Below are 15779 nucleotides of genomic sequence, written 5' to 3'. Positions count from 1 at the left end.
GGGCTGGAGTGGGTGTGGCCTCAGGAAAGGGGTGGGGTTGGGGACATGGCGAGGGTGTTTGGGTTTGTGTGACTGGGCAGTTGGCAACCCCACCTCACAGTCTATGATGTGTCTGTGCCCTCGGCGGCTGCTGCCCCACTGCCTACGGGCACAGCTAGCGCTCTTCACTCGCCAGGCTGCTCAGCCCCACTCCCCTGGCAGGAGCTGGCCTGCTTTGTTCTCTGCAGAATGAGTGGGTGCTTATGTCAGGGTGGGGAGAGCCCTGCAAACCCGCAGGTGCCTGCATTGTATCTGCGCATATGGAGGCAGATATCTGTGGCTCATGCTGTGGCGTGGACTCCAGTTTTGTATTTGCGCAGGGCTCTACAGGCGGGCTTCATAGAAATGTGCCAGTTCCCCAGCACGCTGACAGCCATGTCGGTCCCTCCTCCCTGCCTTTCCCGTGGGCAGCTGTGCCCCTTGGAGCGCGGCTGCTCGGCATGCAGCCTGGTCCTGGGACACTACAGCACCACACTGGCTGCGCAGACTCCAGAGTTTTACACTGCAGCCTACAGTGCCTTCATCTGGAGCTGAGATTACAGCTCCCAGCATGCAGTGCTCCCTCTTGGGCCAAGCAGCCAGCCCGTACTGCATGCTGGGGCCTGCCGCTTCCCTAGGCCGCACCCCTGCAGAGTTGGAGTCTGCCCCCTGGTGCCAGTATGCACAGTCCTAGGGCTCCAAGGCCATTGCCAGGCAGTCCTGCACCAGCAAATCATTTTCACCGGGACATCACTGGCCTGGGGCATCTGCCAGAGCAGCGGGAGGGTGCAGAGCGCTCCCAGGCCTGCTGGGGTTAGCTGGGTCCATGGGCTCAGTGTAGACCTTTCTTCCTCCTCAGGATATCGAGTGCCTGGCCAGTGACGGGATGCTGCTCGTCAGCTGCTGCCTCGTGGGTCAGATCCGAGTGTGGGATGCTCAGACTGGAGACTGCCTCACTGTCATCCCCAAACAAGGGTATGTTCACTAGTGTGTGAATAGTGCAAGCACTCCCCTGTCCTTAAACAGTCGCTGCTCGCTAATCCGTGCAGGCACCCTTGTGCTTACATAGAAGCTGCTGGCTAGTCCGCACAAACATCTATGTTCTTGCACAGTCTCTGCTCACTAGCCCATGCAAGCACTCCTGTCTTTACACAGTTGCTGCTCACTAATTTGTGCAAGCACCCTGTCCTTACATAGTCACTGCTCGCTAACCTGTGCAAGCATCCCTGTCCTTACATAGTCACTGCTCACTAACCTGTGCAAGCATCCCTGTCCTTACATAGTCACTGCTCACTAACCTGTGCAAGCATCCCTGTCCTTACATAGTCACTGCTCACTAACCTGTGCAAGCATCCCTGTCCTTACATAGTCACTGCTCACTAACCTGTGCAAGCATCCCTGTCCTTACATAGTCACTGCTCACTAACCTGTGCAAGCATCCCTGTCCTTACATAGTCACTGCTCACTACTCCATGCACATACCCCTGTCTTTACACGGTTGCTGCTCACTAACTCGTGCAAGCACCCTGTCTTTACACAGTCACTGCTTACTAGCCTGTGCAAGCACCCCTATCCTTACATAGTCACTGCTCGCTAACCCATGCAGGCATCCCTGTCCTAACAGCCAGCTTCTGTACCCAATGACTGGAAGTTAGCTAATGTAGCAATATTTAAAAAGGGCTCTTTAAATTGCAGACCGATAAGTCTAACATCAGTACTGGGCAAATTAGTTGAAACAGTAGTAAAGAATAAAATTGTCAGACACATAGAAGAAGATAACTTGTTGGACAAAAGTCAACATGGTTTCTGTAAAGGGAAATCCTGTCTTACTAATCTATTAGAGTTCTTTGAAGGGGTTAACAAACATGTGAACAAGGGGGATCCAGCAGATACAGTATACTTAGATTTCCAGAAAGCCTTTGACAAGGTCCCTCACCAAAGGCTCTTACGTAAATTAAGTTGTCATGAGTTAAGAGGGAAAATCCTTTCATGGACTGAGAACTGGTTAAAAGACAGGAAACAAAGGGGAGGAATAAATGGTAAATTTTCAGAATGGAGAGGGGTAACTAGCGCTGTTCCCCAAGGGTCAGTCCTAGGACCCATCCTATTCAACTTATTTATAAATGATCTGGAGAAAGGGGTAAACTTTGAGGTGGCAAATTTGCAGACGATACTAAACTGCTCAAGGTAGTTAAGACCAAAGCAGACTGTGAAGAACTTGAAAAAGATCTCACCAAACTAAGTGATTGGCAACAAAATGGCAAATGAAATTGAATGTGGATAAATGTAAAGTAATGCACATTGGAAAAAATAACCCCAACTATACATACAATATGATGGGGGCTAATTTAGCTACAACTAATCAGGAAAGAGATCTTGGAGTCATCGTGGATAGTTCTCTGAAGACGTCCATGCGGTATGAAGCGACAGTCAAAAAATCAAACAGGATGTTAGGAATCATTAAAAAAGGGATAGAGAATAAGACAGAGAATATCTTATTGCCCTTATATAAATCCATGGTACGCCCACATATTGAATACTGCATACAAATGTGGTCTCCTCATCTCAAAAAAGATAATACTGGCATTAGAAAAGGTTCAGAGAAGGGGAACTAAAATGATTAGGGGTTTGGAACTGGCCCCATATGAGAAGAGATTAAAGAGACTGGGACTTTTCAGCTTTGAAAAGAGGAGACTAAGAGGGGATATGATAGAGGGATATAAAATCATGAGTGGTGTGGAGAAAGTGAATAAGAAAAAGTTATTTCCTTGTTCCCATAATACAAGAACTAGGGGCCCCCAAATGAAACTGTGGGTACATCTAGACTACAGGCTTTTGTCTACAGAGGCTTTGTTGACAGATACTGTCGACAAAGCTTCTGTCGACAAAGAGAGTCTAGACTACATCCAGTTCTGCCGACAAAGCAAGGCGCTTTGTCGATACGAGAGTGTAGACGCAAAGGACAGTGTAGATGCAATAATGCCTTCTGTCGACAGAACTCTGTTGACAAAAGGCGTTATTCCTCATAGAATGAGGTTTATCTCTGTCGATAAAACTGCCGAGTTCTGTCGATGTTATGTTGACAGAACTCTGCGGTAGTGTAGATGCAGGTATAGTTTTGTTGACAGAAGTCCACTTTTGTCAACAAAACCCTGTAGTCTAGACACACCCTAATGGGCAGCAGGTTTAAAACAAATAAAAGGAAGTTCTTCACACAGTGCATAGTCAATCTGTGGAACTCCTTGCCTGAGGAGGTTGTGAAGGCTAGGACTATAACAGGGTTCAAAAGAGAACTGGATAAATTCATGGAGGTTAAGTCCATCAATGGCTATTACCCAGTATGGGCAAGGCATGGTGTCCCCAGCCTCTGTTTGTCAGAGGGTGCAGATGGGTGGCAGGAGAGAGATTGCTTGATGATTACCTGTTCAGTTCACTCCCTCTGGGACACCCAGCATTGGCCACTGTGGGCAGACAGGCTACTGGGCTGGATGGACCTTTGGTCTGACCCAGTACGGCCGTTCTTATGTTCGTAACAGTCCCTGCTCACTAGCCCGTGCAAGCATCCCTGTCCTTATATAGTCACTGCTCGCTAACTCGTGCAAGCACCCCAGTCCTTACATAGTCACTGCTCAGTAACCTGTGCAAGCACCGCTGTCCTTTCATAATCACTGTTCCCTAACCCGTGCAAGCCCTGCTGTCCTTACACAGTTAGGGTGTGTCTAGACTACAGGGTTTTGTCGACAAAAGTGGACTTTTGTTGACAAAACTATACCTGTGTCTACCACTGAGTTCTGTTGCCATGACGTCGACAGAACTCAGCTGTTTTGTCGAGGGCTGTAAACCTCATTCTACGAGGAATTCAGAGTTCTGTCGGCAGAAGGCGTTATTGCATCTACGTTGTCATGTTGACAAAGCGGCTTGCTTTGTGGACAGAACTGGATGTGTCTAGACGCTCTTTGTCGACAGAAGCTTTGTTGACAGTATCTGTTGACAAAACTTCTGTTGTCAAAAGCCTGTAGTCTAGACATACCCTTACTGCTCATTAGCCTGTGCAAGCACCCTGTCCTTACACGGTCACTGCTCACTAACCCGTGCAAGCACCCTGTCCTTACACAGTTACTGCTCACTAACCCGTGCAAGCACCCTGTCCTTACACAGTTACTGCTCACTAACCCGTGCAAGCACCCTGTCCTTACACAGTTACTGCTCACTAACCCGTGCAAGCACCCTGTCCTTACACAGTTACTGCTCACTAACCCGTGCAAGCACCACTGTCCTTACACAGTTACTGCTCACTAACCCGTGCAAGCACCACTGTCCTTACACAGTTACTTCTCACTAACCCGTGCAAGCACCACTGTCCTTACACAGTTACTGCTCACTAACCCGTGCAAGCACCACTGTCCTTACACAGTTACTGCTCACTAACCCGTGCAAGCACCACTGTCCTTACACAGTTACTGCTCACTAACCCGTGCAAGCACCCTGTCCTTACACAGTTACTGCTCACTAACCCGTGCAAGCACCCTGTCCTTACACAGTTACTGCTCACTAACCCGTGCAAGCACCCTGTCCTTACACAGTCACTGCTCACTAACCCGTGCAAGCACCCTGTCCTTACACAGTCACTGCTCACTAACCCGTGCAAGCACCGCTGTCCTTACACAGTTACTGCTCACTAACCCGTGCAAGCACCCTGTCCTTACACAGTTACTGCTCACTAACCCGTGCAAGCACCGCTGTCCTTACACAGTTACTTCTCACTAACCCGTGCAAGCACCCTGTCCTTACACAGTTACTGCTCACTAACCCGTGCAAGCACCGCTGTCCTTACACAGTTACTTCTCACTAACCCGTGCAAGCACCCTGTCCTTACACAGTTACTGCTCACTAACGCATGCAAGCACCCTGTCCTTACACAGTTACTGCTCACTAACCCGTGCAAGCACCGCTGTCCTTACACAGTTACTGCTCACTAATCCGTGCAAGCACCGCTGTCCTTACACAGTTACTGCTCACTAACCCGTGCAAGCACCGCTGTCCTTACACAGTTACTGCTCACTAACCCGTGCAAGCACCCTGTCCTTACACAGTTACTGCTCACTAACCCGTGCAAGCACCCTGTCCTTACACAGTTACTGCTCACTAACCCGTGCAAGCACCCTGTCCTTACACAGTTACTGCTCACTAACCCGTGCAAGCACCCTGTCCTTACACAGTCACTGCTCACTAACCCGTGCAAGCACCCTGTCCTTACACAGTCACTGCTCACTAACCCGTGCAAGCACCGCTGTCCTTACACAGTTACTGCTCACTAACCCGTGCAAGCACCCTGTCCTTACACAGTTACTGCTCACTAACCCGTGCAAGCACCGCTGTCCTTACACAGTTACTTCTCACTAACCCGTGCAAGCACCCTGTCCTTACACAGTTACTGCTCACTAACCCGTGCAAGCACCGCTGTCCTTACACAGTTACTTCTCACTAACCCGTGCAAGCACCCTGTCCTTACACAGTTACTGCTCACTAACGCATGCAAGCACCCTGTCCTTACACAGTTACTGCTCACTAACCCGTGCAAGCACCGCTGTCCTTACACAGTTACTGCTCACTAATCCGTGCAAGCACCGCTGTCCTTACACAGTTACTGCTCACTAACCCGTGCAAGCACCCTGTCCTTACACAGTTACTGCTCACTAACCCGTGCAAGCACCGCTGTCCTTACACAGTTACTGCTCACTAATCCGTGCAAGCACCGCTGTCCTTACACAGTTACTGCTCACTAACCCGTGCAAGCACCGCTGTCCTTACACAGTTACTGCTCACTAACCCGTGCAAGCACCCTGTCCTTACACAGTTACTGCTCACTAACCCGTGCAAGCACCGCTGTCCTTACACAGTTACTTCTCACTAACCCGTGCAAGCACCCTGTCCTTACACAGTTACTGCTCACTAACCCGTGCAAGCACCGCTGTCCTTACACAGTTACTGCTCACTAACCCGTCCAAGCACCCTGTCCTTACACAGTTACTGCTCACTAACCCGTGCAAGCACCCTGTCCTTACACAGTTACTGCTCACTAACCCGTGCAAGCACCGCTGTCCTTACACAGTTACTTCTCACTAACCCGTGCAAGCACCCTGTCCTTACACAGTTACTGCTCACTAACCCGTGCAAGCACCGCTGTCCTTACACAGTTACTGCTCACTAACCCGTCCAAGCACCCTGTCCTTAATCAGTCTCTGCACACTAGCCCGTGCAAGCACCCTGTCCTTACACAGTTACTGCTCACTAACCCGTCCAAGCACCCTGTCCTTAATCAGTCTCTGCACACTAGCCCATGCAAGCACCCTGTCCTTACACAGTTACTGCTCACTAACCCGTGCAAGCACCGCTGTCCTTACACAGTTACTGCTCACTAACCCGTGCAAGCACCCTGTCCTTAATCAGTCTCTGCACACTAGCCCGTGCAAGCACCCTGTCCTTACACAGTTACTGCTCACTAACCCGTGCAAGCACCGCTGTCCTTACACAGTTACTGCTCACTAACCCGTGCAAGCACCCTGTCCTTACACAGTTACTGCTCACTAACCCGTGCAAGCACCGCTGTCCTTACACAGTTACTGCTTACTAATCCGTGCAAGCACCGCTGTCCTTACACAGTTACTGCTCACTAACCCGTGCAAGCACTGCTGTCCTTACACAGTTACTGCTCACTAACCCGTGCAAGCACCCTGTCCTTACACAGTTACTGCTCACTAACCCGTGCAAGCACCGCTGTCCTTACACAGTTACTGCTCACTAACCCGTGCAAGCACCCTGTCCTTAATCAGTCTCTGCACACTAGCCCATGCAAGCACCCTGTCCTTACACAGTTACTGCTCACTAACCCGTCCAAGCACCCTGTCCTTAATCAGTCTCTGCACACTAGCCCATGCAAGCACCCTGTCCTTACACAGTTACTGCTCACTAACCCGTGCAAGCACCGCTGTCCTTACACAGTTACTGCTCACTAACCCGTGCAAGCACCGCTGTCCTTACACAGTTACTGCTCACTAACCCGTGCAAGCACCCTGTCCTTAATCAGTCTCTGCACACTAGCCCATGCAAGCACCCTGTCCTTACACAGTTACTGCTCACTAACCCGTCCAAGCACCCTGTCCTTAATCAGTCTCTGCACACTAGCCCATGCAAGCACCCTGTCCTTACACAGTTACTGCTCACTAACCCGTGCAAGCACCCTGTCCTTAATCAGTCTCTGCACACTAGCCCGTGCAAGCACCCTGTCCTTACACAGTTACTGCTCACTAACCCGTGCAAGCACCGCTGTCCTTACACAGTTACTGCTCACTAACCCGTGCAAGCACCCTGTCCTTACACAGTTACTGCTCACTAACCCGTGCAAGCACCGCTGTCCTTACACAGTTACTGCTTACTAATCCGTGCAAGCACCGCTGTCCTTACACAGTTACTGCTCACTAATCCGTGCAAGCACCGCTGTCCTTACACAGTTACTGCTCACTAACCCGTGCAAGCACCGCTGTCCTTACACAGTTACTGCTCACTAACCCGTGCAAGCACCCTGTCCTTACACAGTTACTGCTCACTAACCCGTGCAAGCACCACTGTCCTTACACAGTTACTGCTCACTAACCCGTGCAAGCACCGCTGTCCTTACACAGTTACTGCTCACTAACCCGTGCAAGCACCCTGTCCTTAATCAGTCTCTGCACACTAGCCCATGCAAGCACCCTGTCCTTACACAGTTACTGCTCACTAACCCGTCCAAGCACCCTGTCCTTAATCAGTCTCTGCACACTAGCCCATGCAAGCACCCTGTCCTTACACAGTTACTGCTCACTAACCCGTGCAAGCACCGCTGTCCTTACACAGTTACTGCTCACTAACCCGTGCAAGCACCCTGTCCTTAATCAGTCTCTGCACACTAGCCCGTGCAAGCACCCTGTCCTTACACAGTTACTGCTCACTAACCCGTGCAAGCACCGCTGTCCTTACACAGTTACTGCTCACTAACCCGTGCAAGCACCCTGTCCTTACACAGTTACTGCTCACTAACCCGTGCAAGCACCGCTGTCCTTACACAGTTACTGCTTACTAATCCGTGCAAGCACCGCTGTCCTTACACAGTTACTGCTCACTAATCCGTGCAAGCACCGCTGTCCTTACACAGTTACTGCTCACTAACCCGTGCAAGCACCGCTGTCCTTACACAGTTACTGCTCACTAACCCGTGCAAGCACCCTGTCCTTACACAGTTACTGCTCACTAACCCGTGCAAGCACCACTGTCCTTACACAGTTACTGCTCACTAACCCGTGCAAGCACCGCTGTCCTTACACAGTTACTGCTCACTAACCCGTGCAAGCACCCTGTCCTTAATCAGTCTCTGCACACTAGCCCATGCAAGCACCCTGTCCTTACACAGTTACTGCTCACTAACCCGTGCAAGCACCCTGTCCTTAATCAGTCTCTGCACACTAGCCCGTGCAAGCACCCTGTCCTTACACAGTTACTGCTCACTAACCCGTGCAAGCACCCTGTCCTTAATCAGTCTCTGCACACTAGCCCATGCAAGCACCCTGTCCTTACACAGTCACTGCTCACTAACCCGTGCAAGCACCGCTGTCCTTAATCAGTCTCTGCTCACTAGCCCATGCAAGCACCCTGTCCTTACACAGTCACTGCTCGCTAGCCTATGCAGACATGCTCGCCTATGCATGATTTGTGGCAGGACACCCTGCCACCAGGAAAAGGGGTGGATTTTCACACCTCCATGGAGTCACTGTTCATGTGTTGTCTATTGTTCCTAGCCGCTCCCGCAGCCTCTGCTGGCCTGCCCAGCCAGGAGCGCTAACCTGCCGCTGCTGTGTTTCAGGTTGCGCAGAGACAGCAGCGGCATCTTTGATTACCAGGAGAGCTGGGACCAGAGCCCAGACCCCCAGAACGGGCCAGAGGATTCCTTCGACGGTAGCCACCCGCTCAAGAGGATGCTGAGCCCCCTGCTGCCCCCTCTGTTCTACAACCAGCCGGACCTCACCTCTCTCATCGACACCAACTTCTCGGATCAGGCCAAGGGGGTGGGGCCGGAGCCCAGGCACCGCGCCGCCTGCGGCCGGCACAGGGACACGGGCTATGACTTCAGCAGGCTGGTGAAGAAGGTCTATGAGGAGCAGAGCACTTCAAACTGCATGAACTTTGCTGGTTTCCCGGCTCCCCCCGGACAGGCTGCTTTCTGCGCTGGCCTGAGCTGCGGGGCTGGGGAGGGAGGCTGCAGCGCCCGCAGGAAGAGCCTTGGGGACGAGCCTTTTGCCGGATTTGACAAGTCCTCCCCCGTCTCTGCCTGGAGCGGTGACTTGGAAAGCTCTGTCTGGAGCCTGGACCTGCAGGGGAACCTCATCGTGGCTGGCCGGAGCAACGGGAACCTGGAGGTAAGAGCAGGTTGCGCCCCTGGAAAGTAGGGGGGTCAAATCCCGTTCCGCTGGTTAGCCGGTTAAACAGCATGGAGAACCGGGTTACCAGGAAAGGGTGGGGGCTGCTCCACCCCACTGAGGTGGAGCCGCTGCCCACCAAAGCAGGGCTGGAGCGAGGCCCCTGCTGCAGGCTGGGGATGCTCTGGCAGTGGGCTTGGGCATGTCACAGAAAGGAGCTGCTGCAGTCATCTGGAGGAGCCTCGGCCTGCGGGGCACCCGGGCTCACCATGGGCAGATGCCAGAGCAGCCCCTGCCTGTGATGTACCTGGCCAGGCCTGACAGAGCGGCAGGAAGAAGCGGCTCCCGTGAGCTGATACACTTGGGGAGCTGGCTTGCAAGCAGGCTTCCTGCGTGTACCGGCCCCTGCCTCCCCTCCCCCTCCACGCTGCTGCCCTTGTGTCAGAGGAAGGAGGGGGAGGAGGGCGTGATGGGAGGCTGCCGCGGAGCAGCCTCTGTTTGCCAGCTCCCCATGGCACCTGTTGCCCCGATACAGAGGGGATGCAGGCTTATCGGTTAATGGTGTGCTCGACTACACCCTGCCATCCCTAGTGTGGGTGATGGCAGCACAGTCCGAGTAGCCACGTCCTGAACTCGCTTCTGAACCTTGTCACGGGGTTGCTTCAAAACCTGGTGCCAATCAGCCTGCTCCGAACAGGTGCAGCAGTGGGGCTGGGGCTCCCAGACTGGGCCAGCAGGGGGTGCTGCAGGCCAGGACTGAGCTGCTGGGTCCTTAGGCCTGGCCACAGCCAGCGTTATTATTGCAATCACTTTCCGTTCCCCTTCCGCTGCCGCTGTGCGAGGCGCCGCTGACTCCGCCTCTCTTCCAGGTGTGGGATGCCATCGAGGGGTCCCTCCGGTGCAGTAACAAGGAGGGCCAGTCCGGGATCACAGCACTCGTCTTCCTGAGCACCCGGTAACCGACTCCGCTTCGGATGCTCACGGCCCTGGGATCTCGCCTTGAAGGAGCCCAGATGTCGGGGCCCCAAGGGGGTGATGCAGGCAGCTCCGGGTGTGGCAGACAGAGCTGGGAGCTCCCCTTTCTGGCCTGCACCCCTGGTGTCTGGCTGAGCCAACTGTCCTTCGTTTACTGGGGTGTCCCTCTCTGGGTGGTGGCTGGGTCACATGGGCACTGGAGCCAGAGAAATCTGAGTGTTTATTCTGCAGCAGGAGCTGCCAGGGCTGCCCTCAGCGCCTGTGGGGATGGGGAAGAGGCCTCTCCTCACCTGTCTGTTTCTCTCCCAGGATTGTGGCTGCCAGGTTGAACGGCTCCTTGGATTTCTTTTCGCTAGAAACCCATGCCTCCTGCAACCCCCTGCAGTTCCGAGGTGAGCGAGCGCTGGGCGCCTGCATGTGGGGGGACGCCAGCCCCTCCCCCCGATCCCTTTCCTGACACTTGCGCCCAAGCACCTCTGCCGGCCCTCGTGCCTGGACCATTAGCTCCCCAGAGTCTGGCGAGTTACCTGGAGAGCCCCGGACCTGGAAGATCAGCACTGCTGTTGCAACATCAGGCCCTCGGGCACTGGGAAACGCCCTGGGATCCCTCAGCTAGCCTGGATCCGCCCACAAGAGGTGGCCAAACCTCCATTGAGCTCAAGATCCCTCAGTACCTTTGAGGTCTGGGTCTGTAGTGCTGAGAGGCAGCCTGGCCCAATGGACAGAGCACTGGAGTGGGACTTGGGAGCCCTGTTTCCAGCTCTGCCAGGGGTCTCTGGTTCCCCTCCGACCTTGGGGCTGGAGCCTGTCTCTCTTGGGGAGACTGCTTGGGCTCTGATCTCAGCGGGAGCTCTGGGATGACAGGCCAGCCAGGCCCCAGCCAGTGCACACTGGGGTGGACTCTGAAATGTAGCTGGTGGGGGCTGGGGACAGCCCAGTCCATGCAGAGGTGAAGATTTGAATGACCCCAGGGCAGAGAAGTTGTCTGCGCTGGGCCGATCTCCAGCAGGCGAGTTACTCAGAAATGGCCCCTGCTTTGGGGACCCCTCTTTTGCGGTGCCCCGCTGGAGATCTCCAAGCCTGCAAAACTGGGCGTGCTGGGTGGTGTGTGGAAGGCTGCAGTGTCCCCGCCATGTGTGTGCTCCCACAGGAACCCCTAGCAGGAGCAGCGTCCCATCGTCCCCCATGTGCAGCAGCAGCGACCTTATCATGTGCCAGCTGACCCACACAGTGTCCTGTGCCCATCAGAAGCCAATCACTGCACTGAAGGCTGCGGCTGGGCGGCTGGTGACAGGCAGCCAGGACCACACGCTGAAAGTAAGTGCCCCCCTGCTGCGGCTCTCCCTGGCGGGTGGGTGTTCGGGGGTTGTTCATGTGGGCGAGGGTGCTGCCCAGGAGCGCCTGTCATGGGGATGAGGGGTTGGTGGGCACATGGATGCGGAGCAGAGAACACATGTATGGGAGGGGTGTCCGTGAGTGGAGTGGAGTACACATGTGGGGTGGGTGTCTGCAGAATGAAGTACATGTGTAGGGCACATGTCTGTGGAGTGGAGTACACATGTACATGTGTACTGGGGGCTTGTCTGATGTACACATGTAGAGCGTGTGTCTGTGTGGAAGGGAATACGTGTCTAGTAGGCATTTCCAAGCACAGAGCAGAGTACCCGTGCCGGGGGCGTGTCCGTGCGCAGAGCAGAGTACCCGTGCCGGGGGCGTGTCCGTGCGCAGAGCAGAGTACCCGTGCTGGGGGCGTGTCCGTGCGCAGAGCAGAGTACCCGTGCCGGGGGTGTGTCTGTGCGCAGAGCAGAGTACCCATGCCGGGGGCGTGTCCGTGCGCAGAGCAGAGTACCCGTGCCCAGGGCGAAGGCTAGCCCCAGGAGGCTGGTTTGGTGGATGGATTCCAGCCCCCTCCCCTGCAGACTCTAGAAGAGGTTACAGGCTTTGCCCCTGTGCACATGGTGCTGTCCAGGGGGTGTTGGCTGGACACAGCCCCTTGCTGACAGCCTGGGTCCTGGCTCCAGCTATCTAGAACTGCAGCCTTGGCCGTGCGAGCTGCTGGTATCCCCTGGCACTCAGGCACTGCCCTTGGGGCTCCTCCAGGGTGGGGGAGAGGGAAGAGAGGTGTAATATAACAGGTTGGGGGCACCATTGTGAGGGTCAGTCAGGGCAAATTGCCTAGAAACAGCTGCTGGGGTTCCCCGCTCCAGGCAGCAAACCAGGCACAGAGTGCACTTCTGTTTGCCACGCTGGCCAGCAAGAAGTCCCACCAGCAGTCCCCTCAGACGCTTCAGTTTCTCGCATGTCATAATCAGCACTGCACCTTACACGGACGAGAGGCTGTGAAAACCCACCTCCCCAAGTCTGCACGGGCTCTTCCCCCGTCCCAGGTCAATTTATACCTCAGGAGAGCACGCTGGGCCGATCCCCTGGAACCTGCAAGCTAACGGGTTATTAATAAAGGAAAATTGTGAAAGGAGACAAATGGCATCCACCAGTGCAAAGTTCCTGGGCAGGCTGGTAGCAGAGAGAAAATAATCTGCGGTCTTGAAAGTCTCTGGAGTCCAACGTCCGCTAGGAGGGACCGTCAGTCTTTCTGGGCTCGGCTCACTGCAGAGACGCTCCAGGAGTGATGAGCTGGCATGGACACAGCGATGGAGGAACCCTCTGTAGGCCCTGGCCCAGGGAGAGGGAATAGCGTTGTTCTCTGTGTGAACGAACCTCCCCCAATGGAGTGTGTCACCTGCCCAAGTCTCTCAGCCCTTAGCAGCCTTGTGGTCTGAACAGTCACAGCCGAGGTCCTCAGCTGGGGATGGCGCCGTTTGAGGTGCATTGTCCGTGAAGCACGGCTGCCCACTTGAGGCCCCCTTTATAGATGTCCCGGAGGGGCAGCCATGTTAGTCTGGATCTTTAATAGCGACGAGCAGCCCTGTGGCGCCTCAGAGTGGGTTTTCCCCACGCCAGCTCACGAGATGGCGAGGGGGGAGGGGTCCCAGGCGAGGACACTGCTGCTCTACCCAGTGCGTGGGACAGAGGGGGGAGGGGTCCCAGGGGTCCCAGGCGAGAACACTGCTGCTCTACCCAGTGCGTGGGACAGAGGCGGGGCGAGGGGGGAGGGGTCCCAGGGGTCCCAGGCGAGGACACTGCTGCTCTCCCCAGTGCGTGGGACAGAGGGGGGGAGGGGGGAGGGGTCCCAGGCGAGGACACTGCTGCTCTACCCAGTGCGTGGGACAGAGGCGGGGCGAGGGGGGAGGGGTCCCAGGGGTCCCAGGCGAGAACACTGCTGCTCTACCCAGTGCGTGGGACAGAGGGGGGGAGGGGGGAGGGGTCCCAGGCGAGGACACTGCTGCTCTCCCCAGTGCGTGGGACAGAGGGGGGCGAGGGGGGAGGGGTCCCAGGGGGCCCAGGCGAGGACACTGCTGCTCTCCCCAGTGCGTGGGACAGAGGGGGGAGGGGTCCCAGGGGTCCCAGGCGAGAACACTGCTGCTCTACCCAGTGCGTGGGACAGAGGGGGGGAGGGGGGAGGAGTCCCAGGGGTCCCAGGCGAGGACACTGCTGCTCTCCCCAGTGCGTGGGACAGAGGGGGGCGAGGGGGGAGGGGTCCCAGGGGGCCCAGGCGAGAACACTGCTGCTCTACCCAGTGCGTGGGACAGAGGGGGCGAGGGGGGAGGGGTCCCAGGGGTCCCAGGCGAGAACACTGCTGCTCTCCCCAGTGCGTGGGACAGAGGGGGGCGAGGGGGGAGGGGTCCCAGGGGGCCCAGGCGAGGACACTGCTGCTCTCCCCAGTGCGTGGGACAGAGGGGGGCGAGGGGGCGGGGGGGAGGGGTCCCAGGCGAGGACACTGCTGCTCTCCCCAGTGCGTGGGACAGACCTCGCTGCCTCAGGGCTGTATTCTCACTCCCCACAGGTGTATCGGCTGGAAGATTCCTGCTGCCTGTTTACACTGCAGGGCCACTCCGGAGCAATCACAGCTGTGTACATAGACCAGGTAGGGCCCTGAGCGCTTGAGGCGAGGTGGGTGCCAAGCCTCCCCTGCATGGTCTGAGGCTCAGGGACCCAAGTTCCAGTGCTAGGAGGTGGGGCGGGTTGGGCTCACTCTGCCAGCCAGGCTGCTTGGCTCAGGTGGCACTTTCTGGGTGGTTTCTCCTTCCGCCCCAAGAGCCTCAGGCTGGCAGGTGTGACGGGGACGCTGCGCTGCAGGGGCCCGGGTGTGACGCTGCCATCAGCAGAGTCCCAAGGATGAGCATGGCCCAGTGGGGTCTTTGCTGCCCTGCTGTGGGAAGTCCCGCCCTGCCGGAGCTGGTCTTCACCAGGGGACAGGCTTTCGGGCCCCCCCAGAGCTGCTGCATGAGGAGGTGGGTGCAGCCGGGGCACCGGGCCAGTCTCTCTGCAGCCCAGCGGCGCAGGCACTGGCACAGTGACGTGCAAACCTGGCTTCGTTTAACAGCAGTCTGTGTGCTTTGCAACCCTACAGACACAGCTGGGCCGGGATGCTGCCCTCTGCCTGCCTGGCCATGGGCAGCGGGGCAGTGCGCCCCAGCAGTGTCAGTTACAGGCCTGGCCACGGGCAGCGGGGCAGTGCGCCCCAGCAGTGTCGGTCACAGGCCTGGCCACGGGCGGCGGGGCAGTGCGCCCCGGCAGTGTCGGTTACAGGCCTGGCCATGGGCAGCGGGGCAGTGCGCCCCAGCAGTGTCGGTCACAGGCCTGGCCACGGGCGGCGGGGCAGTGCGCCCCGGCAGTGTCGGTTACAGGCCTGGCCATGGGCAGCGGGGCAGTGCGCCCCAGCAGTGTCGGTTACAGGCCTGGCCATGGGCAACGGCAGTGCGCCCCGGCAGTGTCGGTTACAGGCCTGGCCATGGGCAACGGCAGTGCGCCCCGGCAGTGTCGGTTACAGGCCTGGCCACGGGCAGCGGGGCAGTGCGCCCCGGCAGTGTCGGTTACAGGCCCGGCCATGGGCAGCGGGGCAGTGCGCCCCGGCAGTGTCGGTTACAGGCCCGGCCACGGGCAGCGGGGCAGTGCGCCCCGGCAGTGTCGGTTACAGGCCCGGCCACGGGCAGCGGGGCAGTGCGCCCCGGCAGTGTCGGTTACAGGCCCGGCCACGGGCAGCGGGGCAGTGCGCCCCGGCAGTGTCGGTCACAGGCCTGGCCACGGGCAGCGGGGCAGTGCGCCCCGGCAGTGTCGGTTACAGGCCTGGCCAGGGGCAGCGGGGCAGTGCGCCCCGGCAGTGTCGGTCACAGGCCCGGCCACGGGCAGCGGGGCAGTGCGCCCCGGCAGTGTCGGTTACAGGCCTGGCCATGGGCAGCAGGGCAGTGCGCCCCGGCAGTGTCGGTTACAGGCCTG

The 15779-nt window shown here is 56.9% G+C and overlaps 1 protein-coding gene across 10 annotated transcripts in view; it reads left to right on the top strand.

Annotated features, from left to right (window-relative positions):
- SCAP (SREBF chaperone) overlaps nucleotides 1–15779 on the top strand; it is a 101104-nt gene that overhangs the window by 81718 nt on the left and 3607 nt on the right. For all 10 annotated transcript variants that reach the window (XR_012902157.1, XM_075923017.1, XM_075923015.1 and 7 more), the window contains 6 exons: nucleotides 878–993; nucleotides 8915–9467; nucleotides 10337–10422; nucleotides 10752–10834; nucleotides 11593–11759; nucleotides 14347–14427. Coding sequence is in view for 9 of the 10 variants with exons in the window: in XM_075923017.1 (XP_075779132.1) it covers nucleotides 878–993; nucleotides 8915–9467; nucleotides 10337–10422; nucleotides 10752–10834; nucleotides 11593–11759; nucleotides 14347–14427 (1086 nt within the window). In the remaining variant the exon portion in view is untranslated. The remainder of the gene's footprint in view (nucleotides 1–877; nucleotides 994–8914; nucleotides 9468–10336; nucleotides 10423–10751; nucleotides 10835–11592; nucleotides 11760–14346; nucleotides 14428–15779) is intronic.

Source organism: Pelodiscus sinensis, chromosome 2 (genome assembly GCF_049634645.1).
Source record: "Pelodiscus sinensis isolate JC-2024 chromosome 2, ASM4963464v1, whole genome shotgun sequence".
NCBI classification, from domain to species: domain Eukaryota; kingdom Metazoa; phylum Chordata; order Testudines; family Trionychidae; genus Pelodiscus; species Pelodiscus sinensis.
This window is presented reverse-complemented; position numbering and strand designations above follow the sequence as displayed.